The 23,346-nt window shown below is 63.2% G+C and overlaps 7 protein-coding genes across 7 annotated transcripts in view; 2 read left to right on the top strand and 5 right to left on the bottom strand.

The window, feature by feature from the left end:
- Positions 1 to 2,461: 2,461 nt before the first annotated feature.
- On the bottom strand, positions 2,462 to 2,856 carry AMSG_12298 (uncharacterized protein; the record flags this gene model as incomplete). Its single annotated transcript, XM_013898552.1, has 2 exons — positions 2,462 to 2,807; positions 2,837 to 2,856. 2 exons carry the CDS (start codon positions 2,854 to 2,856, stop codon positions 2,462 to 2,464), a joined length of 366 nt encoding a protein of 121 aa, XP_013754006.1.
- Positions 2,857 to 2,978: 122 nt separating this feature from the next.
- Positions 2,979 to 6,538, bottom strand: AMSG_12299 (uncharacterized protein; the record flags this gene model as incomplete). The annotated part of the gene is made up of 3 exons (XM_013898553.1): positions 2,979 to 6,057; positions 6,363 to 6,449; positions 6,510 to 6,538. The coding sequence occupies 3 exons, from the start codon at positions 6,536 to 6,538 to the stop codon at positions 2,979 to 2,981; spliced, it is 3,195 nt and encodes a 1,064-aa protein (XP_013754007.1).
- Positions 6,539 to 7,270: 732 nt separating this feature from the next.
- Positions 7,271 to 9,672, top strand: AMSG_09870 (WD repeat domain phosphoinositide-interacting protein 3). Its single transcript, XM_013898468.1, has 2 exons — positions 7,271 to 7,599; positions 7,697 to 9,672. The coding sequence occupies exons 1-2, from the start codon at positions 7,452 to 7,454 to the stop codon at positions 8,725 to 8,727; spliced, it is 1,179 nt and encodes a 392-aa protein (XP_013753922.1). The 5' UTR covers positions 7,271 to 7,451; the 3' UTR covers positions 8,728 to 9,672.
- AMSG_09871 (ankyrin) lies at positions 8,833 to 13,568 on the bottom strand (the record flags this gene model as incomplete). The annotated part of the gene is made up of 2 exons (XM_013898469.1): positions 8,833 to 8,914; positions 8,968 to 13,568. The coding sequence occupies 2 exons, from the start codon at positions 13,566 to 13,568 to the stop codon at positions 8,833 to 8,835; spliced, it is 4,683 nt and encodes a 1,560-aa protein (XP_013753923.1).
- A 584-nt stretch (positions 13,569 to 14,152) lies between these two features.
- AMSG_09872 (aminopeptidase Y) lies at positions 14,153 to 16,012 on the bottom strand (the record flags this gene model as incomplete). The annotated part of the gene is made up of 2 exons (XM_013898470.1): positions 14,153 to 15,873; positions 15,994 to 16,012. 2 exons carry the CDS (start codon positions 16,010 to 16,012, stop codon positions 14,153 to 14,155), a joined length of 1,740 nt encoding a protein of 579 aa, XP_013753924.1.
- Positions 16,013 to 16,948: 936 nt separating this feature from the next.
- Positions 16,949 to 21,382, top strand: AMSG_12300 (uncharacterized protein; the record flags this gene model as incomplete). The annotated part of the gene is made up of 3 exons (XM_013898554.1): positions 16,949 to 19,147; positions 19,704 to 19,807; positions 20,204 to 21,382. Exons 1-3 carry the CDS (start codon positions 16,978 to 16,980, stop codon positions 21,380 to 21,382), a joined length of 3,453 nt encoding a protein of 1,150 aa, XP_013754008.1. The 5' UTR covers positions 16,949 to 16,977.
- Positions 21,383 to 21,393: 11 nt separating this feature from the next.
- The window catches only part of AMSG_09875 (transmembrane domain-containing protein), a gene marked incomplete at its 5' end in the record, with an annotated part of 2,100 nt that continues 147 nt past the window's right edge, over positions 21,394 to 23,346 (bottom strand). Inside the window, one exon of the mRNA XM_013898471.1 lies at positions 21,394 to 22,980. Within this exon, the coding sequence (XP_013753925.1) occupies positions 21,410 to 22,980 (1,571 nt within the window). The 3' untranslated portion in view covers positions 21,394 to 21,409. The remainder of the gene's footprint in view (positions 22,981 to 23,346) is intronic.

Consider the following 23,346-nt stretch of genomic DNA (forward strand, 5'->3'; position numbering starts at 1 on the left):
TCAATGGCAATGCCTACCAGTCTGTTTTCCAACCCAATCCTCCCCTCCCTACTCCGGCCTTGCCCATCACAGCCCCCGCCGGCCTGCTCATCGCCAGCCGCCCCTGCTGCCGATCACCGTGCCAGACGACGAAGCCACCGGGCTGGCCAAGACAAGGAAGAACAAGAGGGGCAAGGGCAAACTTTAGGCAATGCAGTGGCGGGCTAGAGTGTAGTGGTCTGCCACCTCTTCCAATCCCAAGCCATCGTCTCCATCGACGTCCATCAATCCAATCCCGTCCGCCCTCGTCGCCCTCGCCGCCCAAGCCCCTCCACCCTCATCAACCACACCTCACACACACCCATAAGCCTCATTCAACTCGCCCACATCAATACTCAAGCCCAATCGCCATATCCACCACCGCTTCGCCCGTCCCGCCACCCACGTCACGACCCCCTCATCCCCCTACCATACTCATTACGCCCCATCACCACCAACCACCACCCTCACCGCCTACTCCACCACCACCACTCTCATTTCAACCACAACTACCACCCCCATGCCATGACCATGCCCACCACCATCCCATCGCGCACTCGGCTTCCTCTTCCTCCTCGTCCTCCTTGTCTCCCCGCTCCATCTCACCCCCATCCCCATCCCCGACTCCGACACCGGCATCCGTCAACCATCACATGCCTTACTGCCCATCCACCAACCAACAGCAATCTGAAGCCATCCAGCCCCGACCCAGCTCCCTCAGCAGCCCTCGCCTCGCCGGCCACCAGCCACCAGCCGGCGCCCGCTCGCCCGATCAGCCCACCTTCATCACCACCTAGCTCCTTCCCACTACCAGCTACGCAACCCACAACCACACCCAAGGTCATCACTCACCCCACACTATCACCAGTATTAATATCGCCGTCATCGATACCCATCGACCTCGGCTCACTTTCGCGTCGACTTGTTTGCCCTAGGGCAAACGGTATCCAATGCAGTGGTGGACTACAGTGCAGTGGTCTGCCTCCCTGTCCAATCCCAAGCCATCGTCTCCATCGACGTCCATCTCAATCCAATCCGTCCGCCCTCCTCCCCCTCGCCGCCCAAGCCCCTCCACGCTCATCACCCACACCCCACACCCACCCATCATCCTCATCCAACTCGCCCACATCAATCCTTCACCCCAATCGCCATACCTACTACCATTTCGCCCGTCACGACCCCACGTCACGAACCCCCTCATCCCCCCCTACCATACTCATTACCACCCGTCACCACAAACGACCACCCTCACCCCCTACCCCACCACCATCACTATCATGGCAGCCACAACTACTACCCCCTTGCCTTGGCCATCCTCACCACCATCCCATCGCGCACTCTGCTTCCTCTTCCTCCTCATCCTCCTCCTCTCCCGCTCCATCTCACCCGCATCGTCATCCCCGACTCCGACACCGGCATGCGTCAACCATCACAAGTCATACTGCCCAATCTCCCACCAACAGCAATCTCAAGCCACCCCACTCCAACCCAGCTCCCTCTGTTGTCCTTGCCTCGACGGCCACCAGCCGCCAGCCGCCGCCCGCTCGCCCGATCGGCCCACCTTCATCACCACCTAGCTCCCACCCACTACCAGCTACGCAACCCACAATCTCACCCAATGTCATCACACACCCCACACTATCACCAGTATCAATATCGCTGTCATCGACACCCATCTTCCTCGGCTCATTTCCGCGTCGACTTGTTTGCCCTAGGTGGTTGAGCACGTCCTCGACCGCCCGACCCCGCACATGCCCCCCACCAACCTCATTGCCAGCTATACCCAATCTGATTTCACTACTACTCTATTACATACCCCCCTACCCCCATGCACAGTTTCCAATCCACAGCTGCAGTATTCCGGAATCCGAGTTCTGCCGGCTCAGGCCCAGCTTGTTGTCCTGGTGTCCCTTCGATGCTGCTGACCACCCCTCCCCGGGCCCATCTCCGACCCCCACTCCCCACCATCACCACCCACAACCACCACACCCACGCCACACGTACTCACTATGCCTGCAAACATAGCCACTCACTCCCTGCCCGCCGATACGCACATCAGCCGACGCCAACCCGTCAACAGCATCACTGCCGACCGCCGGCTGCTCGCCGCCGACCGCCGCCCGCCGCTGACCGACCACCGCCGGCACCACCGAGGGCAAGCTAGCCATCGACAGGGCATTGGAGACGATGCATGCTGATAGCCACATCATTGGCAATGACTACCAGTCTGCCCTCCAACCCATTTCTCCCCTCCCTCCTCCGGCCTTGCCCATCACAGTCCCTGCCGGCCTGCTCATCGCCAGCCGCCGCTGCCGCCGACCACCGAGCCAGACGACGAGACCACCGGGCTGGCCAAGACAAGGAAGAACAAGAGGGGGCACACTCTCGGTTGCCGGCCGAGCGGACGCGCCGTTGGCTCGGGGGCTTGAGATTTCCCTGCATTTTATGTGCTGACCATCTTTGCCAGCACATCGTGCCAATTGGCACAAAGATCTGTGTCGACGCCATCGGAGCCCTTAGCGAGGTAAGATGTCAGCTGCTTCGCTTCGCTCAGTCGGCCGCGAGTGTTAGCAGTCGCGGTGACAACGGTCTTCCACCGGATCTTGTCGTTGCATTCGGCCACACTTTGGACGACTAGCACAAACTTGGACACGCACGACCCGACGCCCCAGTCGTACTTGATCGTGTGATGAGACGACCCTATGTGATTGGTGGCCGTACCCACAAGGTTGGGCTTCAGCCAAGCCGTCGACCACGGCTTTCGCTTGGGCAAAATGCCAGGATCTTCTCTGTCCCAATTCCGACTTGCACCGTGAACGCAAGCTTGTCGATGAACATATCGAACAGACCGTCGTCTCGTCACCAACGATGCGCTCTGAGTGTGATGATGAACAAGAAAGTCCCGGCCAAGCTGCCCCCCCATCTTCGTGGGCTTGAACGACGTTGCCGAGCAGCTGTGCTTAGCCCCAGCCGGACGACTCATACCGCACACCCGAGTCACGCCGATGCGGCGTATAATGCCGAGTCGCCTCCCGCCGCAAGCCGTGCTCACCGCCAGCCTTCCTGGCATCGTACTGAAATCCGGATGCATGGCCGCTGCTGTTTGGTGGCGGCATGGGCCGGACGCTTGCTGATGATCGCCGTCCGCGGAGCCGCTTGGCGCAGCAGCAGAGGAGCGAGAGCACGAGAGTAAGTCCAATCGAGACCACAATCCACGACGGGATGCCAACGACACTGTCCGGCACTCCCATCGACGAGAACGGGCCCGTGTTCTCCTCCTTGGTATCGCCCACGGTGCCGTTTCCTGGCGACGGCGATGGCGGTGAGGACGGCGGCCTGCTCGCAGGTGGTGGCGGTGAGGCGAAGAGACTACATGCACCGCCCAAACATGCCCCATTGCCGCCATTGCACGACGTGCCGTCGGCTGCGTTTGTCTCGACACAGATGCTTACGCTGCAGACAAAGACGGCGCAGTCGCTGCTCGGCACCAGTCCGCTACAGTCGGCCGCGATTGAGCAGACGGTAAAGTTGCCGCACACTCCGGTCGCGCACACCCCGCTGCTGCAAGGTGTTGTGTTGGGCAAGTTACACGTCGCAAGCGTGTTGTTGCACGTCGACGAACACTCGCCGCCGCCAAGGCAGGGATTGCCTGACGAGGTGCACACGCCTGAGCTGCACTGCTCGGCGCCAGTGCAGAAGAGCCCGTCGTCGGCGCAAGGGGCCGCGTCGGCCATCGCAACGCACCTTGCCGAGCAGCACACGCCAGAGTTGGCAATCGCAGGGTCACACTCTTCCGGACCGTCGACCGCCCCGTTGCCGCAGAGTCCGCCCGCAAAGTCATAGTCAATCTCCAGCCGTGGATGCAGGCTCGCCGTTGCATGACCTCCGGGCGCGACTACAATGTTGGCAGTGCCCGAGAAGAGCACAACGCCCATGCTGCCTGTTGTCCACGTTGCCTGGTCCACCAGCTCCTGGAAAATTGCAGTGACATCCGTCGACGCCAGTTCGTGCGTTTCTAGCCAGTTGATCGGCGGCCGGGTTGACATATCCAATGTTGCCGTCGCTACTGTCTTGGGCCGGGTACTGAGCTCGCTTGGGCTCGCCGAAAACGCAGCCGGTGTCGCACCGAGCTCGCCGTTGATCACCACATTGCCGTTCGCCGAGGTGAAGACCAGGCCGCTGAGATAGACGCGTGCCGACACAATGTTGGCTCCCTTGGGAATGCCGAGGCTGCCGAAACTCAGGCCAGACATCAGCCGCTCGCCGCCACTTCCGATGGCGATTGTCCCCAGCTCCGATGGCGACGTGACCACCGTGCCGACTGGTGGCGACGGCGGCCCTGATGACGTAAGATACTCGACCGCGCAATTGCTGCCGCTGCCGACCACCTTTGTCACCCGGTTGCAGCCGGGCGTGTTGTTGGGCGAGCTGGCGAGCCGCGTGCACGTACCTTCGGAGCACACGCCGTCCGGCTCGCACGCAATACCCGTCGCGCACATCGCCGCCGTATGTTCGTACACACACGTGTGGTTGCGGCACGCCGTCGCCACCGTGCACACCGTGCCGCTGGTGGGGCAATCGCCCAGAGTGTTGCAACTTGTCGCATTGGTGTACAAGTTGATGATCGGCGCCGAGAAATCAAATGTTGCCGCGTTGTCTGCCCCACCAGAGCCTGTAGCAATCGACGCGTATGTAACTGCTGGCGATGAAAAGTGCGCCACCCGCTCCTCGTCATCCCCGTACGCCATGATCGTCCGGTACCCCTGTCCACCGCCAAACAAATACCCGTGCGAGTACGAGAACAGCCCGGCAGATGTAGTCGTCGCAAGGTCGTGGTTACCACCTAGATTGTGACCCACCTCGTGCGCCAAAGTCATCGCGACCCGCACGCACGAGAGCGTAGAGACAGAGAACATGAATGACGGCGTCTGCATCGCGTCAAGCACTGTAGTCAAATATCCGAGTCCGCATGCCGATGTGGTCGCTGTCGAGCCGACAATGAGCGCCGCCGCATCGGCGCCCATCGCATCGCGGAGCTTGTTGAGCCCGTCGCCGACACCATCACCAGGGTTATGCACTGCGTCGAGCACTTCCGACATCGGCGTCGTTGCCTCGTTCTCCACGCTCGGCACATGCAATGTGGCCACAAGGGCAAACTGAGACGTCAGTCCCGAGTTGGTCATCGCCTCGTTGAGCTCGTCGACGGCAGCCTCGATGTCCACTGCAATCGTCGCGTGCGAGTTGCCTGCCGCCGCCAGCGCACCGTCAGTGTAGCCCACGACAATGTCAAGTATGCCACCGCCACCGCCACCGCCAGACCGAGCGTGCACCTGCCGCCGCCACTGGTGCGTGCCAAACACCTGCGGTTCGGCTGCGTGCGGATGCAGCCGCTGGTGAACAAGCGGATACTCGGCGTGTGTGGCGTGGCTGAGAGTATGCGCCACGACGCTGCGTCTGTCACCCACCGACCGCCCACCTGCTGCAGGAGCCAGCAACGTCACGCCGGCCCGGCTCCGCACGACCGCCCGGACCCGCCCGTCGCCTGTCACCCGGATGTCGGCCTGCACACCGTCGCTGCTTGCTTTCAACAGCACCTTGGCCGCCATGCCCCCAGCCCGCCGCTGCGTCACCATCACTACGTGCCCACCGATCTCGAGCCGCGTCCCTGCCATTGCCGTGGCCAGTACCGACGACACAACCGCGTGGTCGTCGCTGTTGCCAGTCATCCGCCGAGCAATCGACAGTGAGCTAGGGCTAGTCTCGGCGCTCCGACCAGTACTTCCAGCCTCGCGTGCGCTTCCCATCAGCAAGATGTCATCCAATCCGTAGCTGCCATCAGCGTGGCCGCCAAGAATCACCCTGAACTCATCTCCGGTCGCCAGCTTTGCCTTTGGCGCATAGACGGTCCACCTCAACGGTGCAAAGGCTTCACCCTCCGCCGACTCGTCCATCGGAGACACCGCCACGCCATCAACGCACACGCCATCGATCACGCACAACGTCAAGCTCTCGGCATTGTACAGCAAGTGCCAGTTTTCTCTGCCCGCGGGCGTCATCGTTCCCACCCCTATCCGACACGCGAGTGAGTCAAGCGATACACACACATAAGCACACTTGCTGGTCATGGTGACCAATATGTGAATGCTTCTCAATGGCTATCCGCTGCTTCTCAGAGATGAGAACAACCATGGAAGACGACCGCGACATACGCCTGGCACCACCGCATCCTCCACCCACCGCCATGACTTGCCCATCACATTCCAACCAGCCCTACCCACACCCAAACGTACATGTTCCATATGTGCATGTCATGACCATGGTGAGTATCACCAACAACAGCGCACGTGGCCACATGGACGTCATAAACGTCCTTGGCCGCCGCGAGGAGTGTGGCCGTCGAAGTCTTGTCCGAAGAGCCAATGTTGCCGCGACTGCTACGAGTCGCTACCACTTGCGGCAGGCTGAGCGAAGCAAAGCGGTTGACAACTTACTTCGCTAAGAGCTCCAGTGGCATCGACATAGTGATGGAGAGGGAACCCGCCCGCCCGCCCTTTCTGATGACGATGCGCGACGACGACGACGGGCGCCATCCGGGCGCCCAATTCTTACCTTGATATCGTGTGTACGCGAGCTATCGATGGCCGCTCACGTACACGCGGCTGACCGTGCCAATTGCCATGATGTGCTGGCAAAGATGGTCAGCACAGTAAATGCGAGGAAGTCTCAAGCCCGCCGAGCCAGCGGAGCGTCTGCTTGCCCGGCAACCGAGAGTGTTTGGATGGCACTGCAAACGGTAATTGGCTTCAAGTGGTCCGTTCGCTCTGCTTGCTGACCCGCGGCCAACATATCCCCTCCTCGCATGCGACATCGAATTGGTTCCAAACGCCACCAATCATGCTACTACAACGGTATGTTGTACCTGATTCTCACTTTCGATCTCTCATTGCACCCTTTCCCCGCCCACCTGATTGACATCCAAGCCAGATCCCATCACTTCCTTTCCTTTCCACCTCTGCCATCAAGCCGTACAAGCACAACACCCACCCATATACATGCCCATATACATACACCTACCCGTGTGTACATGAGCTCATCAGCTGAGAATGTCCGCCCCATCCAAAACCGGTCCTCTTGGCCCAAAAAGCCCCCCCACCCCCCTTCCGCCGCTCCGATCGCGCCTTCCAACCTGTGTGACCTCGCCCCGCCCCCCCCCCCTCACCTCCCCCACCACCCAAATACGTACACCTCTCGCTATTCCGTACCAAGGAGTTCGACACGGTACCCTGTGAGGAGCAACACCAGCCCTCCACAAACACACACATACCCCTCCTTCCTTACCCTTTCACGTCCCTCTTCCCGGCCTTACCTTGCCTGTGTGCCGTGTGCCTTCCACCCCTCCCTCCCCCCTCCCGGAAGGAAGCGTGTTCACCACCATGGCTGCATCTTCGGCTACGGCCATCGGCTCGGGCAACTCTCCGCTTGGTGTGTTCTTCAACCAGGACAAGACAGCATTCTCGGTGGCTCTACCTACCGGGTATCGCATCTACAACACGGAACCTCTTTATGAGATTGGACGCCACAGTATGTACTCTCCCCGCTCATGCCCCCCTTGCCCCCTTCCTCATCCTCATCCTCATCATCATCATCGTCATCACTCACACCTCCTCGCCACGGACAGCCTTTGAGCAGCGCGGCGGACTGTCGATGGTCATGATGCTGTTCCGGACATCAACAATGGCGCTGGTGGGCGGTGGTGATGAGCCGCAGTTTGCTCCGGTCAAGGTGGTGATCTGGGATGAGATGGATCCGCGGCTGAGCCTGATCGAGCTCGGCTTCAAGTCCTTGGTCACCGGAGTCCGCCTCTCGCGCGCCTTTGTAGTTGTTGCGCTCAAAAAGTACACCGAGGTGTACTCGCTGACTCCGGCGCCGCAAGTCTTGTTCAAGTTCCAAACTGCCGATAACGACGATGGCGTGACTGCGCTCTCGCCGTCGTCAGCCTCATCGCTCCTCGCCGTCCCGGACAAGACCCCGGGCTGGGTCCGCATTGTCGACCTCAGCGCCGACTCGTCGTCGGCAAACCTGTTCAAGGCCCACGAGCACCCGATTGCGATCATGGAGTTTAACGCTGATGCCACCATCCTCGCCACGGCTTCGACAGAGGGCACCATGATCCGGACCTGGGACACCCGCACCGGCCGCAAGCTCCGCGAGGTTCGCCGCGGTAAGACCAAGGAGCGCATCTGCTCCATTGCTTTTAACTACAACTCGGACTTTATGGCCGTCTCCTCGCTCAAGGGCACCATCCACATCTTCTCCATGTTCTCCGATGCCTCTGGCGCTGCTGCCGGGTCCTCGGGCGCCGCGGCGTCATCAGGCTCGGGCGCCGCCCCTCCGCCGACCTCGTCGTCCTTGCCGCCGGCTGACGGCAGCCCGGGCTCCAACTCGCGCTCGTTCTTTTCACCTATCACCAGCTTCTTGCCCAAGACCCTCGTTCCGGCCTACTTCTCCTACGAGTGGTCATTTGCCCAGTACCGCATGGGCTCGCCCGGGCCTACCCGCCTCGCCTTTGGCCGCGAGGCCAACATCCTCTACGTCATCGGCCTTGACGGCTCCTTCTCCAAGCTTCGCTTCGACCCGGACGCCTCGCACGCCGAAGTCGAGCGCGATAGCTACTACAACTACCTCGAGCTCGAGCCTGCCACGCTTTAGTCAAAGATCGACTTGTACGCGCGCTTCTTCGGCTTGACCGAAGACGCCGGTGCCGCCGCCGCCGCCGCCGCCGGTGCAGACGTAGCTGTGCTAGCTGTATCTGGCTCAGCCACGGGCGCAGCGTCGACAGCTCCCACTGCTGGCGCGGGTGTCGATGTGGATGCAGGCGGCCGTGCCGCCGACAGCGCTGCGGGCCGTGGCGGTGGTGGGACATCATCCATCATCTCAGCCACGTCCGACACATCGTCGCTGACGCTGCCATCGACAGCTTCAGCCTCTGGCCTACGCGCCTCAGGGCTCGACACGGCATCGGGAGTGTTGTCAGACACGGGCACGGGCGGCGGTGGCGCAACCTCGTCCGAGTACATCTCCTCGTGATCGTCGTAAGAGTAGCCGTACGAATACCGGTCGCGCCCGCGGCTCCAGCTGCGGCTCCGGCTGCGCCCCCTGTGCGGGCTCCGGCTCCGGCTAACGCTCCGGCTAAGGCTGCGGCTGAGTGACCGACCCGGACTTGGGCCCCGTCGCGGCGGTGACGCTGGAGAATGCGCCGCGGGGCTCGGGCTGCGGGCTCTGTGTGGGCTCTGAGCCGCAGCTGGTGCCTCGGCCTCCGGAGCCGCCGGCTCTGGTGCCGCCAGTTCTGTCGCCATTGGCTCTGCCACAACTGCCTCCTCTTCGGGGGCTTCGGCTCGTGCCGACCGCAGCTCCTCAACGCTCTGTGACGACCACGACCGTGCCCGCTGCGGTGATGTTGATCGTGACGCCGACGCAGTCTGCGACCCTAGCTCAGGTCCACGTCTTGTGACCGCCTGCTCGCGGAATGAAGAATATCCCGAGTCAGATCCGTCCGGCCCTTCCCGCCACGTCGAGCCCGAGTCGGAACGCGATGCCCGCGCTGCCACTTCAGATAACACCGATGCAGATGCTGCCGCTGACGCTGACGCTGATGCAGAAAGCGGTGACTCTGGAGATGCCAGCGAGTACGAGCTGGAGCACGAGCTCGTGGTCGTCTTGGCCTTGCCATTGCCCTTGCCCTTGGTCTTGGCCTTGCCCTTGCCCTTACCCTTAACCCTAACCTTGGCCTTGGCCTTGCTCTTGCTCTTGTGCTTGTCCTTGCCCTTGTCCTTGCCTTTGTTCTTCGACTTGAGCATCTTTGCGGCCTTGGCCTCGGCACGCCGCGCTCGCTCGCGCTCTCGACGCTCGCGCTCCTTGGCCTTGGCCTTCTTGCGTCGCGCGGCCTTGCGCTTGCGCTTCCTCGCGTCGCGCTTCTTGGCTGCGTACAGCGCCTTCTTCAGCGCGGCCTTTGTGAGCTCCTTGGCCTTGCGCCGCTTGCGACGCCTCGACCGCCGCACTGCGGTCGAGTCCGAGCCAGAGCCCGACGAGTACGAAAGCGACGACGGCGTCGACGGCGTCGACACCGACGACACGCTTGCGCTGCTGGAGCCGGTCTCCGAGAGGCTCCGGCCGCCGGCCCATCGGCCACGGCCGCCGTCATACGAGCCGCCCGAATCGAGCCGGAAGCGCGAGACAGACGAGCCGCCCGAACACGAGCCGTCGTCTCCGGCGAGTCCGTCGCTTGCCAATGTCGCGAGCCCGGCAACCGGTGCTGCATCGGCCTCGCTTGCCACAGCCACAGCAGAGGCTGCTTCGGCGAGAGGCGCGGCCTGCGGCTCTGACTTGGGCATCTTAGCCTTACCATCGGTGTCGTCGGTCGGCTTCCTGGCCTGCTGCTGCTGCTTCTGGTTGTGAGCGAGCTGGGCCTCCTCCAGCATCTCCAGCACGTGCGAATCTGCACCTGCCAGTTTGGCCTCGTGCAGCGGCGTTCGCATGCCGGTATCCGACTCCATGAGCGCAAACGGCGAGGCGCCCGACGCAAGCAGCATCCTGACCATGTCGGCTGAGCCGACCCGTGCTGCCAGATGCAGCGGCGTTGGGCCCGAGCCACCGCCACGGGCGATGGTAGCGTCGACGCCGGCAGTCAGCAGCAACTCGAGCGCCAGCGGCTGGTCGGCCTCGACAGCGGCGTGGATCGGGAGCATCTGCGACGAGTCTTCGATCTCGAGCTGCCATCCGTCCTTGATGTACAGGTGCAGGACGTAGTCAAAGCCGGCGGCGCAAGCGGCGTGGACAGGGCTCCGTGCGGCTAATGGGTACTCGCCCTCAAAGTACTCAAGCAGTAGCGCGGTCATCTCGCCGTCGTTCCGGGCAGCAGCGGCACGCAGGTGCTTTGCCTCGACGACACAGCCCATGTCGAGGGCAGCGATGGCAAGCGTCGTCGACTGGGCGCGGACTGCCCAGCCGAGCACGGCACCGCGGTCAGCCTCGCACAGGCCGCCAGCCGTGCCCGAGGCCGCTGAGAGGAGGAGTGCGCAGAGCGACTCGAGGCCTGCGTTGGCCAGCAGCGCCTCGTGAGTCACGCTGCCGTCAGCAACTGCGCCAGCGTGGTCAACAAGCCGCCGCATAAAGTACGCGAGCGGCGACCTGCCCTTGGCGTCCTGTCGGTTGACGTCGACGTCGGTCTCGCTGAGCAAGAGGCGGGCGCAGGCGAGCGCATCGGCCGATTCGCACAGCGCCGCCGATGCCAGCGGCGTCCGCCCCTGTAGGTCCAGAAATGATTCCAGCTGCAGCCGCTCGTTGGTGTGGACAAGGACCGACTGCAGAGCCGCCAGAGCTCCGTTGGCGGCTGCGGCATGGAGCGGCGTCGCGCCGTATCGCTTACCGCGCGCCGCGATCGAGGCGCCTGCTCGCAGCAGCCGGTGGACCATGGCGTGTGAGCCCGAAGCCATGGCGTAGTGCAGCGGCGTGAGGCCACCGATCGTTGTCGCCTCCACCTCAGCACCGGCGGCAAGTAGCAGCTCGGCAATCCTCAGATGCGCCATACTCCCACGCTGCGCTGCAATGTGCAGCGCACTCCGCTGCGCCTTGTCTTCGAGCCGTCCACTCGCCAGCGCCGGATATGTCTTGAGCAGCAGCGCGACGACGGCTTCGTTGCCTTTGAGTACTGCCAACAGCAGCGGCGTGTGCGCCGTCGCCTTGGGTGACTTGGTCTCTGGCGACGCGCCGTACTGCAGCAGCAGTCGTACAATGTCCACGTTGCCGCCCTCGGTCGCAATCATCAGCGGCGTCTCGTCTTCGTGCTTGGGCGACCGCCCGTTCACCTGTACGCCTTGCTCAAGCACCTGCTTGACGCCAGTCGGGTCATCGTTGAGAATGGCTGCGATGAGCGAGTCGCGCAGGATGCGGATGGCCCGCACCACCGGATCTTCTGCCGGCTCCGGCGGTGTGGCCGGACTCGGTGCGGTGGGAGTCGGCGTGGCAGGAACCGGCGTGCCAGGTGTCGGCTGCTTAGTCTTCGGCGTAGCCGTAGCTTCCGTTCCAGCCGTAGATGCAGCGGCGGGCGCAGGGGCGGGTGCAGGTGCCGGTGGTGTGTACGTTGCAGCAGTGAGGCGTGCGGCTTCGGCATCCAGGTCGAGGTTGTCGCCGCCAAACAGCTTTGTGTAGTTCTGCTCAAACACCTTGCTCTGCTCAATGCGTGGGTCGACGTGAGCCTGTTCTTGGGGGCGGGCGCCGGTGCCGGCCTGTATGAGGTGGGCGTGCGCCATACGGTCGGTAACCTCGTCGAGCGAGGCTACAGCTTCGGTGTAGGTGACTGTGTTGACGAGCACTTCGCCGGCAGGCCCAGTTCCTGCTGCTGCTTCGACAGCAGGAGCAGAAGCAGAAGCAGGCTTGGGCGCCAGGCCGGGCTCGGAGCAAGACGCCGATCCAGAATCTGATGAAGAGGTCTCTTGCAGCTTGCCCTTCTTCTTCTTCTTGTCCTTCTTCTTGTCCTTCTTCTTCTTGGCCTTGTCCTTTTTGGCTTTGGCCTTGGCCTTGGCCTTGGCTTTGGCTTTGGCCTTAGCCTTGGCCTTGGCCTTGGCATTTGAGGATGCGCCTGAGCTGCTGTCGGCGCTCGACGAGTCGGGAGCGCCGGCGATGAGCGCGTCGCTGCCAGCGGCGTCCAGAGAGTCTGCGCCAGCAGCGGTGTCAGCCACGTTGGCGGAGGCGTCGTGCTCGTCGCCCTCAAAGACGATGTTGAAGCGGGCGGACGAGTCGCGACCACGGTGCTTGCGGCCACGGCGGTGCCTGCGAGAGGCGTCTGTGGCCGGAGCACCGCCGCGGTCGCGGACGCGCTTGGAGCCCGACTGGCCGCGCTTGGCCTTTTCGACGCCGGTGGTGAGGCGGACCGGGAGCGGAGTGCCTGTGCCCAGGGCGCCGATGAGCTTGCCATGGTAGCCCATGATCTTGCGGATGTCCTTGATCGAGAGCACGTCGGCGCCCATGGCCTTGAGCTTTGCCTCGGTGAGCTGCATCAGTGCAAGCCCGTCGAGGCCGTGCGAGCGGAAAAAAGCGACGTACTTGGAGAGGCCCGCAGCACGCATCCAGGCGGCAGTCTCATCGACAGACCAGGCGCCAACCTCCTCAGGCTCGAGAACCACGCCCTCACCCGGTGCGGCCTTGGCGCCGACTGACGGGTCGACAAGACCCATGGCCTTGCCCAGCGCCAGCACCCAGGCGTCGCGATCGGCCTCGGACGGTGCTGAGAAGACGAGCGCACCGTCCGAACCGTCGCCCTTGGCCAGCCGCAGCGCATATGGCGCGCCCTTCATCGAGCCGCCGGCCACCGAGGCGTAGAGCGCAAGCTTGAGCGCCTTGGGCGGTGGAGCGTCCAGGTCGCTCCCAGGCATGGCCGCGTGCTCGTACATCACACCCGCGCCCGGATCGAGCGTGTAGTAGCGGCTCTTCCACTTTCGCCGCATTCCCGACTGTCGCGCCAGCTCGCCCGAGCCGACGGCGTCTGAGCCCATCACAAGCGTATCGCAGTTGTGGCGAGGGTCAACCCACGTCCGACCGACCATGCATAGCCGTCCGACCATACCGGGTGTGTATGCCCGACCAGCCAGCCAGTCGCCCACACAGCCAGTCGCCCACACAGCCAGTCGCCAGCCAGTCAGCCAGCCAGCCACACAGTCAGCCAGCCAGCCAGCCAGCACCGAGGTCACGCACGCCGACCACCAACAAGCACATGCGCAAGAGTGAGTGACACCCACACCCGACCCCGAGCTACCCACACATACACACACACACACACACACACAAGACATGACAGATGGTGAAGGAGAGAAAGGGGGGGGGGGGGGGGGGCGTACCTCCGTACTGCATGGTCAACAGAGAACCCGAGGGGGGTGAGAGACGAGTATGGTGCCACAGCTAGAGCGAGTAGCCGACACGGGCACACGACCGACGACCGACAACCGACGACCGACGGATCCGCGACTACTGCTGGCACTGGTCGACGCTATTCGCTGTCCACCACTCTATCGCTACCTTTTGCTGTAACGTTACATTGCGATGCATCCATCCTGTCTGCGTGTGGAATGATGGTGGGAGGCTAGGTCTCGTGCTGCTGCACGCCATGGATCCAACGCGGGAAGAGATGCCGTGAGGAGGACTGTGGGAGGGTAGCCGGTCGCTCGAGTTGGGCCCGGAGTGTGGCAATGTCTTCGGCGGCGAGCTTCTCGATGACGTGGCCAAAGGCTTGGGCAAGATTGAGCATGGTGTCAAGGTTGACGTTGTCGAGGGTATCACACGACTTGTGGTAGCAGGTATCGGCTTGGACGCCGACCGATGACCCGAACTGGGCGCGCAGCTCGTCATCGATGATCTCGTCCGATCCGGTGTCGCCGCCGCCGGCTGGGATGCCGCGCTCGAGGAACGGGCCGTAGTCGGAGCGGCCGGTGAACGGCGAGAGGTGGTATGCGAGGCGACGCGAGTCAAAGAACTCGACGAACTGGGCCTGGATGTAGCTCGACGGCCGGCCCGTCTCCTGGTTGTCGGCCGACGCTGCGTCGTAGACGCCGAGGAACCCGTTGAGCGAGCCGGCCATGTCGCAGTTGGCGTTGAACGAGATGCGCGCGGCGTCAGCGTCCGAGAGCGATTCCACGTACGCCCTCGAGCCTCGAAGACCGAGCTCCTCGCCGCCCCACCATGCGAAGCGGATCTTAGACTGCGCACCCGACGCCGGCGGCCCGCGCCGTGATACCGCCCGCGCCAGCTCGAGGTTGAGCGAGGTGCCCGAGCCGTTGTCGTTGATGCCGGGCCCAGCCTCGACCGAGTCGAGATGCGAGCCAACGACAATAATCGATTCGTCGGAGCCCCACACCGTGTCGGCCATCACGTTAGCGGTGTATATTGTGACCGGCTCCATGGCAATCGAGAGATCCATGCTCAGCGCGTCTGGCGACGACTCGGTCAAGGCCGCAATCATCTCGCCGGGTGCGTTGGCAATGGCGACGACAGGTACGCCGACCGGCCCGCCAAGCGTCCCGCCAAACACGCCCATCCGCCCAGCACTGTCGCCTTGGTTGTACACCACCACCGCGGCCGCGCCGTTGGCCTTGGCAGCCTCGGCCTTGTTACGGAACGCACATTCGCCGCGCCGCACCAGCGCCACCACATCACGCCCGCCCGCGCTGTCAGACATGCCTGTGTACGCGTCCGCAGTGCAGCCAAAGCCATCGCCTGGCACTGCCCACACCTTGCCGTCGACAATCTGTCCATTGGCCGAGTACGTCATGACCGAGTACTCCTCGGACTCGGCAAAGGTGAGGATGTCCTTGCCCGACGCGTGCGCCCACAGCGCCATCCGGCCTGGTCCGGACTTTCGGTACGAGTCAATGGTGAACGGCTGGACAACAACGTTGTTGAGGCCAGGCAGCTGCTCCAGCTCCGACTTGATCCAGGTGAGCGAGGCGTTGTACCCGGCCGTGCCTGCCGCCCGATTCCCGCCGTTTGCCACCGCAATGTCCATCAGCTTGCGCAAGCTGCTCTCCAGCGCACTCGCTCTCATTTCGCCCGCCCATCCATCCAATGGCGGCAGCGATGACGAGGAGCCCTGTGCCGGCGTGCTTGTGGCCGGCGAGCGCCTGCAGGTAGAGAGGGCAAAGACTAGGGCAAGGACAAGGACAGCAACAACGAGGACGAGAACGCAGAGCGAGACGCGATACACCAGATGTCGCCGCAAGAACCGCGCCATGCCCGGCGGTGTGTGTCCGGTCTTAAAGGTCGACACGCCCGTGAGGAGCCCAGCATCCGCCGCATTGCCATCACCAGCTCCTCCTTCTCCTCCTGGCAGACCTGAGCCAACACGCCGTCGCCTGTGTCGCCGAGCCCTACCGACTCCGCCATGAGCCTCCTCTCCCGAACCGACTGACCCACCCATGCTCCCCATACTGCCCTCGTCAGAACTCATGTACTCTCTCTGCTCTTCGTCGTATGACATGCTGCAGCAGAGTCAGCGTCACGTGTCCGTCGTCGACGAACGGTTGTCCGCCAATCGATTTGGCCCATGCCTTCAATTCAATGGTCCAGGCAATGTTCAAACGTTGTTCGGGGGGAAGGGGGGGGGGGGGGGGGGTGAAGGACGACCGAGAGATCTCATGAAGGCCGATTTGACGCAAACTTACTCATGATACTCTCATCCTGCCCAGAATGCGCCTGGATTGGGGGCTTGTTGCTTGGGATCGGTAGAAGAGAGCGATGAAAAAGCTCGAAAAACCAATGATCACATGTCGCACAAGATTTACTCAAGCTCTTGATCTCGACGACGTCACAACAACAACATCACCCCAAGTCCAAGCGCTTCACGCGTATGACGAGGCTCACGAATATGTTTGCGCCCAGTCGGGCCCAGAAAGTCCCTTCCTACGGTCGGGGGGCTTTGTTCGACGTTCGGCTGGCTGTGGACTCTCTACTCCACACCATTAAACATACACACAACAACAACAACGTCACGCTACTCGTGATCGCCGACCTGCATACGCCCCACGATCATTTTCCCCACTGCTCAATCGCATATCCCCCCCCCCCCCAATCGCCACAAAGTTGACCTTGATCCACGCCAAGAGCAAGGAGTTGCGGTCGTATGGGCGAGTGCTCGGATCAAAGCCACAGACCACCACCACCACCACCACCACAACCAACTCAACATGTTCAAGTTCATCGAGATGACCAGCACCGCTCACAATACGAGCTACTACACCCATTAGAACACTTGCGCAGTAATGATCTCCCCCCCCCCCTCCCCCTCCCCCTGAGTCCGAGTCGAGCTGCGGCTGGCGGGGCGGAGCGGGCGAAATGCAGCAGGGACAGCGGGCGGTGCGGGGCACCTGACTCGCACCTTTAGCACAGGGGCGTGCGGGAGGGATAGGGAGGAACATGCTCCGAGCATGTGGCCAGAGAACACTACAGAGAGTGGCACACCATGTTGGGAGGATGACGACCGAGACATGGATGAGAGGAGGACAGAGTCGCGGGATTCGCTCAGGTGGAGCGGCGAAGAGGCAACAAGTGCGGGCACTTGCGCGAGCTTTTCTTTTTTCAACCAACACGAGAGATCACGGCAATCAACAGAGTTCATCCTCTCGCTCTCGTCGGCGCTCTGATCTGGGGCTATATGACAACTGCGCGCAGTGTGGACCACATGCCTCATCGTCTCGAATGATGCTACATGCGACGGCTGTACAGAGCGGTGGCGACGATGACGAGAAGCGACGCGATGGTGGTGGCGGCGGCGGCCACGGTGGCATGACGGCACAGGAGCGAGAGGATGCCGAGGCGGCGGCGGCCGAGGCAGAGGATGAGGCCGACAAGGCTGCGTATCGGGCCGAGGTGCTGGATCCTCCGACGAACGCAGGCTTTCTGCACATCTCGCGCTCGCTGGCGCCCAAGGAGTTTGCGCGATGGAAGGCAGTCGTGCCGCTCTCTGTGGCGCAGGCCTGCATCGGCTCTGTCTATGCGTGGTCGATCTTTAACGAGCCGCTGACGCGAGTGATGGGCGGGGTGGCGTCTGCCGCGTCAGACTGGGACCTCTCCGAGGTGATTCCCATCTTTTCGGCGTCGGCAATCTCGCTTGGGCTGACCACCTTTGTGCTCGGGGCGTGGGTTGACCGCGTTGGGCCTCGCAAGGTGGTTGCGACGGCGGCGAGCCTCTGGGGCTCGGGCTTGCTGCTCTCGGCCGCCGGCGTGGCGACGCACACGCTTCCGCTAGTCTACGCCGGCTATGGCGTGCTCGGTGGGGCCGGGTGGGGCCTGGGCTACATCGCGCCGGTCCACGCGCTCATGAAGTGGTTCCCGGAGCGGCGCGGGCTAGCGACCGGCCTTGCGCTGACCACCTTTGGCGGCGGAGCCATCATTGCGTCGCCGCTCAACGAGGTGCTCCTCGAAGCCTTCTTTACGCTCCCCACGTACCTGGGCGCGTTCGACACTGTCGAGACGGTGGTGGCGTCGGGCGTGCGGATGGCCGACGTGGGTGGCGCGCTGCAGGAGGTGGTGGTTGCGTCGGAGCACGACGTGGCGGCGCTGCCGGGCGCACCGCTTCCAGGTGTGTATCAGGTCGGGACCGGCTCGTCGGGTGTGGCCGAGACGTTTGCGGTTCTCGGCGTGGGGCAGCTGGCGGTCATGCTCTCGGGCGCGCTCATGGCGCGTGTTCCGCACCCTGACTGGAAGCCGCCGCGACTGAGCAAGCGGGCACGGGCGGCGGCGGCGGCGGCCGAGGCCGACGATGACGACGACGCGTCGAGCGTGGTACAGCCTTCGATTGACGCCGACAAGGCGCTCCGCACACCGCAGTTCTACCTGTTCTGGACAGCAGTGTTTGGCAACGCTGTGGCGGGCGTCTCGGTCATCTCGTCGGCCAAGACGGTGATGACCGACTGCTTCTCGACTGCACTGCCGAGCGTGGTCCACGGCGGGTTTGCGGCGACGTATGTGGCGGCGCTATCGGCAGGCAACATGGCCGGGCGACTGGGATGGGCGACAGCGTCGGACGGGCTTGGCCGCAAGGCGACGTACGCGTTGTTTGGCGTGGGCATCCCGATGACGGTCGCCATTCCGCACCTCACTTCGTGGGCCATGACCGAGCACACGCTGGCGCCTCTGGCTCTCTTCTACGCCTCGACAGTGCTGATTGTCTCGTTCTACGGTGGCGTGTTCTCAGTCCTTCCTGCGTACCTCTCCGAGGTCTTTGGCCCGCGAAACACTGGCGCCATCCACGGACGCATGATCACGGCGTGGGCGTCGGCGGCAGTGGCCGGCCCGGCGATCCTCTCGCACCTGCGCTCATCGGCGTACGACCGTGCAGTCACCGATCTCACCGCCCAGGCCGATCCGGCCACGTTTGAGGCTGCATTCGGCGCGCCCAAGTCTGCGCTCCCGGAGCTCATCGATGCCAAGACCGTGACCGTCTCCAAGCTCCTGGACATTCTTCCAGAATCCACGCCCGATCCAACGCCTGCGCTGTACAACGATACCTTTTACGTCATGGGCGGCTTTATGACCGTCGCTTTCCTCTGCAACGCCCTCATCCATGCCGTCCGCAAGCCACGCCGTCGCCGCCGCCGTCCCGCCTCACAAGGCCGTACTTGACGCCCCCTTCTCGATCTCCAAGCCTATGACCATGAACAACTCCTACCCCAGCATCATTCCGTTCCATTAACAAGACTGTACCCCTCCTCCTGCGCACGTTTGCGCATCGCGCCGCTGTCCTCTTCCATCATTGCGACTCGAGCCGGAGCGCCAGCGCCCGCCAGCGCCAGCGCCAGCGCCAGCACCACCGCACTCGACCATGCTTCGCCAGCTCATCCGCCACGCGCAGCGCAAGGCGGTAGACGCAGTCCTCGGCCGTACGACACATACCATCCTACCCCCCCCCTCCTAGACCCCCCCCCATCCTCTTTAACCATACCCATACCCATACCCATACCCACCACCATGCCCATGACCTGCTGCCTGCTGCCCCCCCCCCCTCCTCTCTCCCCATCCCCCCCTACCACTGCCACTACCCCTGGCCTACGTCTACCCCAACACTATACCCATACCCATACCCATACTCATACTCATACCCATGGCCATACCTATACCCTCCCCCTTGTGTACACATACAGCTGACCGTAATGGCAAGTCGTCTGCGGCCAAGTTCTTCTTCGACCCAAGAGTGTGCAAGTGGCACCTCTTGGGACTCTGTCCCCATGATGCGCTGCGGAATACGGTACGGAGAGGGAGAGAGGGGAGGGGGGGGGGGGGGGGAGGGGGAGGGGGGGGGGTATCGATTATCGTTCGATTATTGTGGATTGTCTTTGATCTTGGTGGAGAGTGAGGAGAGAGGGAGACGGGGAAGGTCATCGATCGTGTCCATGGGGGCATCGATGATCGTGACTATGGATGCATTCATCGTCATCATGGAGGCATCGATCGTGTCCATGGGGCATCCATCGTCACCATGGGGCATCCATCGTCACCATGGGGCATCCATCGTCCCCATGGGGCATACATCGTCACAGAGTCATCATCGGCTACTGATGTCTCTCCCCCTCCCCCCCTTCCCTACCATCAGCCACTATCGCAGATATCAACACACTCACTCACTCCACTCCATCCCACCCAGAAACGCGATCTCGGCGAGTGCCCCAAAACCCACTCGGATGTGCTCAAGCGCGAATATGAAAAGTCTGTGGCAAACGGCGAGCGATGGGGCTACGAGTTTGAGCACATGCGGCTGCTGCGATCGCTGGTCCGCCAGTGCGACGGACGCATCCACGCCGCCAAGGAGCGCATGACCCAGGAGGAGGCTGCCGCTGTAGTTGACGTCCCGGTCCACCCGGAGGCCGCCAAGCTTCACACCGAAATCAGCGAGATGGTGGCCAAGGCGGCGCAGCTCGGCTCCGAGGGCAAGGTCACTGAGTCGCGGGCCGTCCTCAGTGCCATCAACGAGAAGAAGAACGAGTTGGCCATTCTGGAGACGCTTGCCGAGAAGGAAGCGCTCGTCTCGCGTCCGACCGGCGCCGGCATGGTCTTCCATCGCCAGCAGCTGCGGGTGTGCGAGGTGTGCGCGGGTCTGCTCTCGCTCACCGACTCGGACGTCCGCCTCGCCGCTCACTTTAAGGGCCGCATGCACTTTTCGCTCCTCACCATGCGCGAAATGCTCAAAGACTACGAGGCCAACCCGCCGCCCGTCGTCTACGAGCGCGACTACGATGCCGACGGCCAGCGCCGCGTCAACGAGGCTCTCGGCATCACTCGCGCCGACCGCTCCGATCTCGACGAGTTTGGCCGCGACATTGTGCGCAAGTCGTGGGCCGGCGCCCACGCCCGCCACAACCCCGCTCTCCTGCCTCCCTCTGCTAAGCGGGAGCGGAGCCCGGGCGCCGAGCCGAGCTCGGCACAACCCGCCGAGCACCCCGCCAAGCGCACAAAGACCCTCGACGGCTCGCCCAAAGCCAGTGATGCGCCCAAGAGTGGCAAGGCCAAGTCGCGGTCCAAGGCCAAGTCCAAGGCCAAGTCCAAGGGCAGGTCCAAGGCCAAGTCCAAGGGCAGGTCCAAGGCCAAGTCGCGGTCCGACAAGGGCAAGGGCTCGTACTCGTACTACTCGCCATCGTACTCGTACTCGTACTCGTACTCTGAGTACTACTCGTACTCGGATGATCCCCCACGCGGTGCCGCCCGCCTCGGCCGCCGCCGCCCTTCGGCGTCGTCGTCCGCCCGCTCCTCGCGCGGCCGGTCGTCGTCGTCGCGCGCCGCCGGCTCGTCCGCCCGCTCCCGCCGCCCGTCGTCGCGTCGTCGTTAAAGCCATGGTCCTCGCCGCCGGCCTCATTTACCTGCTTCGACTGCCACTTGTCGCCGTTCCGGTGCTCTCGTCCCAACTCGAGCTGGTCTCGCTCCCGCTCCTGCTCCGAGAGCCCACCTCATTCACCTCGTCGCCGCCGTCGGCAGCGCGGATCTCGTCCCGGACGCGCGGATACACCGAGTACGCCACAAAGTAGAGTACAAACTGCAGCGACCAGCACGAGAGAAAGACCACCAAGCAGGCCTTGGAGAGCGCGTCGCGGTTGTGGATCTTGTCCTCGCGCGGCACGTCGTCGAGCTCGCCGGTCCGCTCGCGGTAGCCAAACCAGCCCTCAGCAATGGCGCCCACAAGAAGCGAGCCCGTCGACGAGACCGTGCCCTGCACTAGACCCTGCAGCGCGTACGCCAGCCCGCGCAGCGCCTTGGGAACGACCTCGGCCGAGTTGGGCAAGTCCGACGCAAAGGCCGGGATCGAGAGCAGCAGGCCAATGAAGAACATGACAAGCGCAATGAGCGCGTACGAGGTCTTTGGCACCACCACCAGGAGAACCACAAGAAGACCCATGTTACACAGCACGGCAAGCTGTGCCACCATCAGCCGCCCGCGGTTGGGCAGCCGCCGCGAGACCACATCGCCCACCCACCCGCCCACCCCGGAGCCCACAATGCTCCCAATCGCCGCAAGCGTGTACGCCACTCCCGCCCCGAGCTCCGACAGGCCCGAGTACTGGAACCAGAGGACCATGAACGAGAGCGCAGAGACAGGCAGCGCCTGCGCCGTCAGCAGTGCCATGAACAGATTGAAGCCTCGGTTGCGAAGAATCGGAATCGAGTTGGCCACAAGGTCCGCCAGTCCGGCACGCACCCCGCCTTTGCCCGTCCTGCCTGCGCCTGCGGCCTCGCCCTCGCCCTCCTCGCCCTCCTCAGCCTGCTCCTCCTCGCTGGCAGAGAGGCGAGCTTCGATGCCGGCAGCCGAGGGCACCACGCTCGCGTACTCTGGTGCCACTGCGTACGCCAGCGCGTCCGAGAACTCCTTGCTCCCGCGCGGCGGATCCTGCGCGAGCCAGCGGACAATCAGCACCGTCGGGATTTGCAAGAGGCCGAGGAGCAGGTGCGCGAGACGCCAGCCGTCGACGCCACCGACCGGGTTCTGGAACGCAGTAGCAACGGCAACGCCGAGGACGGCGGCGCAGATGATAGCGATGCCGAGACTGCCCATGGCCTTGCCTCGCTCGTCTGGAATGTACAAGTCTGGCACGAGCGAGAGAGCCACCGACTTGAGCGCAGACCAGCCGATGGCTGCCGAGGCATAGACGATGAGAAACATGGCGTAGTTTGCCGATGCGGCGAGGATCATGGTCGGCAGAGCGCCTCCGAGTGAAGCCCAGATCCACAAGCGAATTCTTGGACTTTCATCTGCTGCCCAACCCCAGACGACGCCGGCAACAGCGTTGACCATCCGATTACACATGACAATGAGTCCCAACTTTGTCGGCCCTGCATTCAGATCCGTTTCGAGGACCACAAAGAAGAACGATAACAACGATGAGGTGGCGTAGGTGGTGAGCATGGAGATGGCAATGGCCATCATGGTCCGTCCTGCCGCCTTCATCCTCCTTCCACTCTCTCTACAAACACCGTCACAATCACAGTGTCTCTCCTACACAACGTCTCACACACCCGTTATGACAAGTGGTGCTTCAGCACAACCCCCCCCACAATCCTATCCCCATCCCCTCCCTCTCCTCCCCCCCCCCTTCACGCTCACGTCACCCCCATGTCTGATCGATCACCCCCCACCCCCCACCCCCCTCCGATCGCACACACACACACACACACACACACACACACACAAACACACACACACACAAACACACACACACGCGCACGCACACTCCCCTCCCCCCCCCCCCCCCTCCCCCCTCCCCCCATCAAATCCTTATCCTTTCCCTTATCGTTTTCTGT

This window comes from Thecamonas trahens, assembly GCF_000142905.1.
Source record: "Thecamonas trahens ATCC 50062 unplaced genomic scaffold supercont1.54, whole genome shotgun sequence".
Lineage (NCBI taxonomy): Eukaryota > Apusomonadida > Apusomonadidae > Thecamonas > Thecamonas trahens.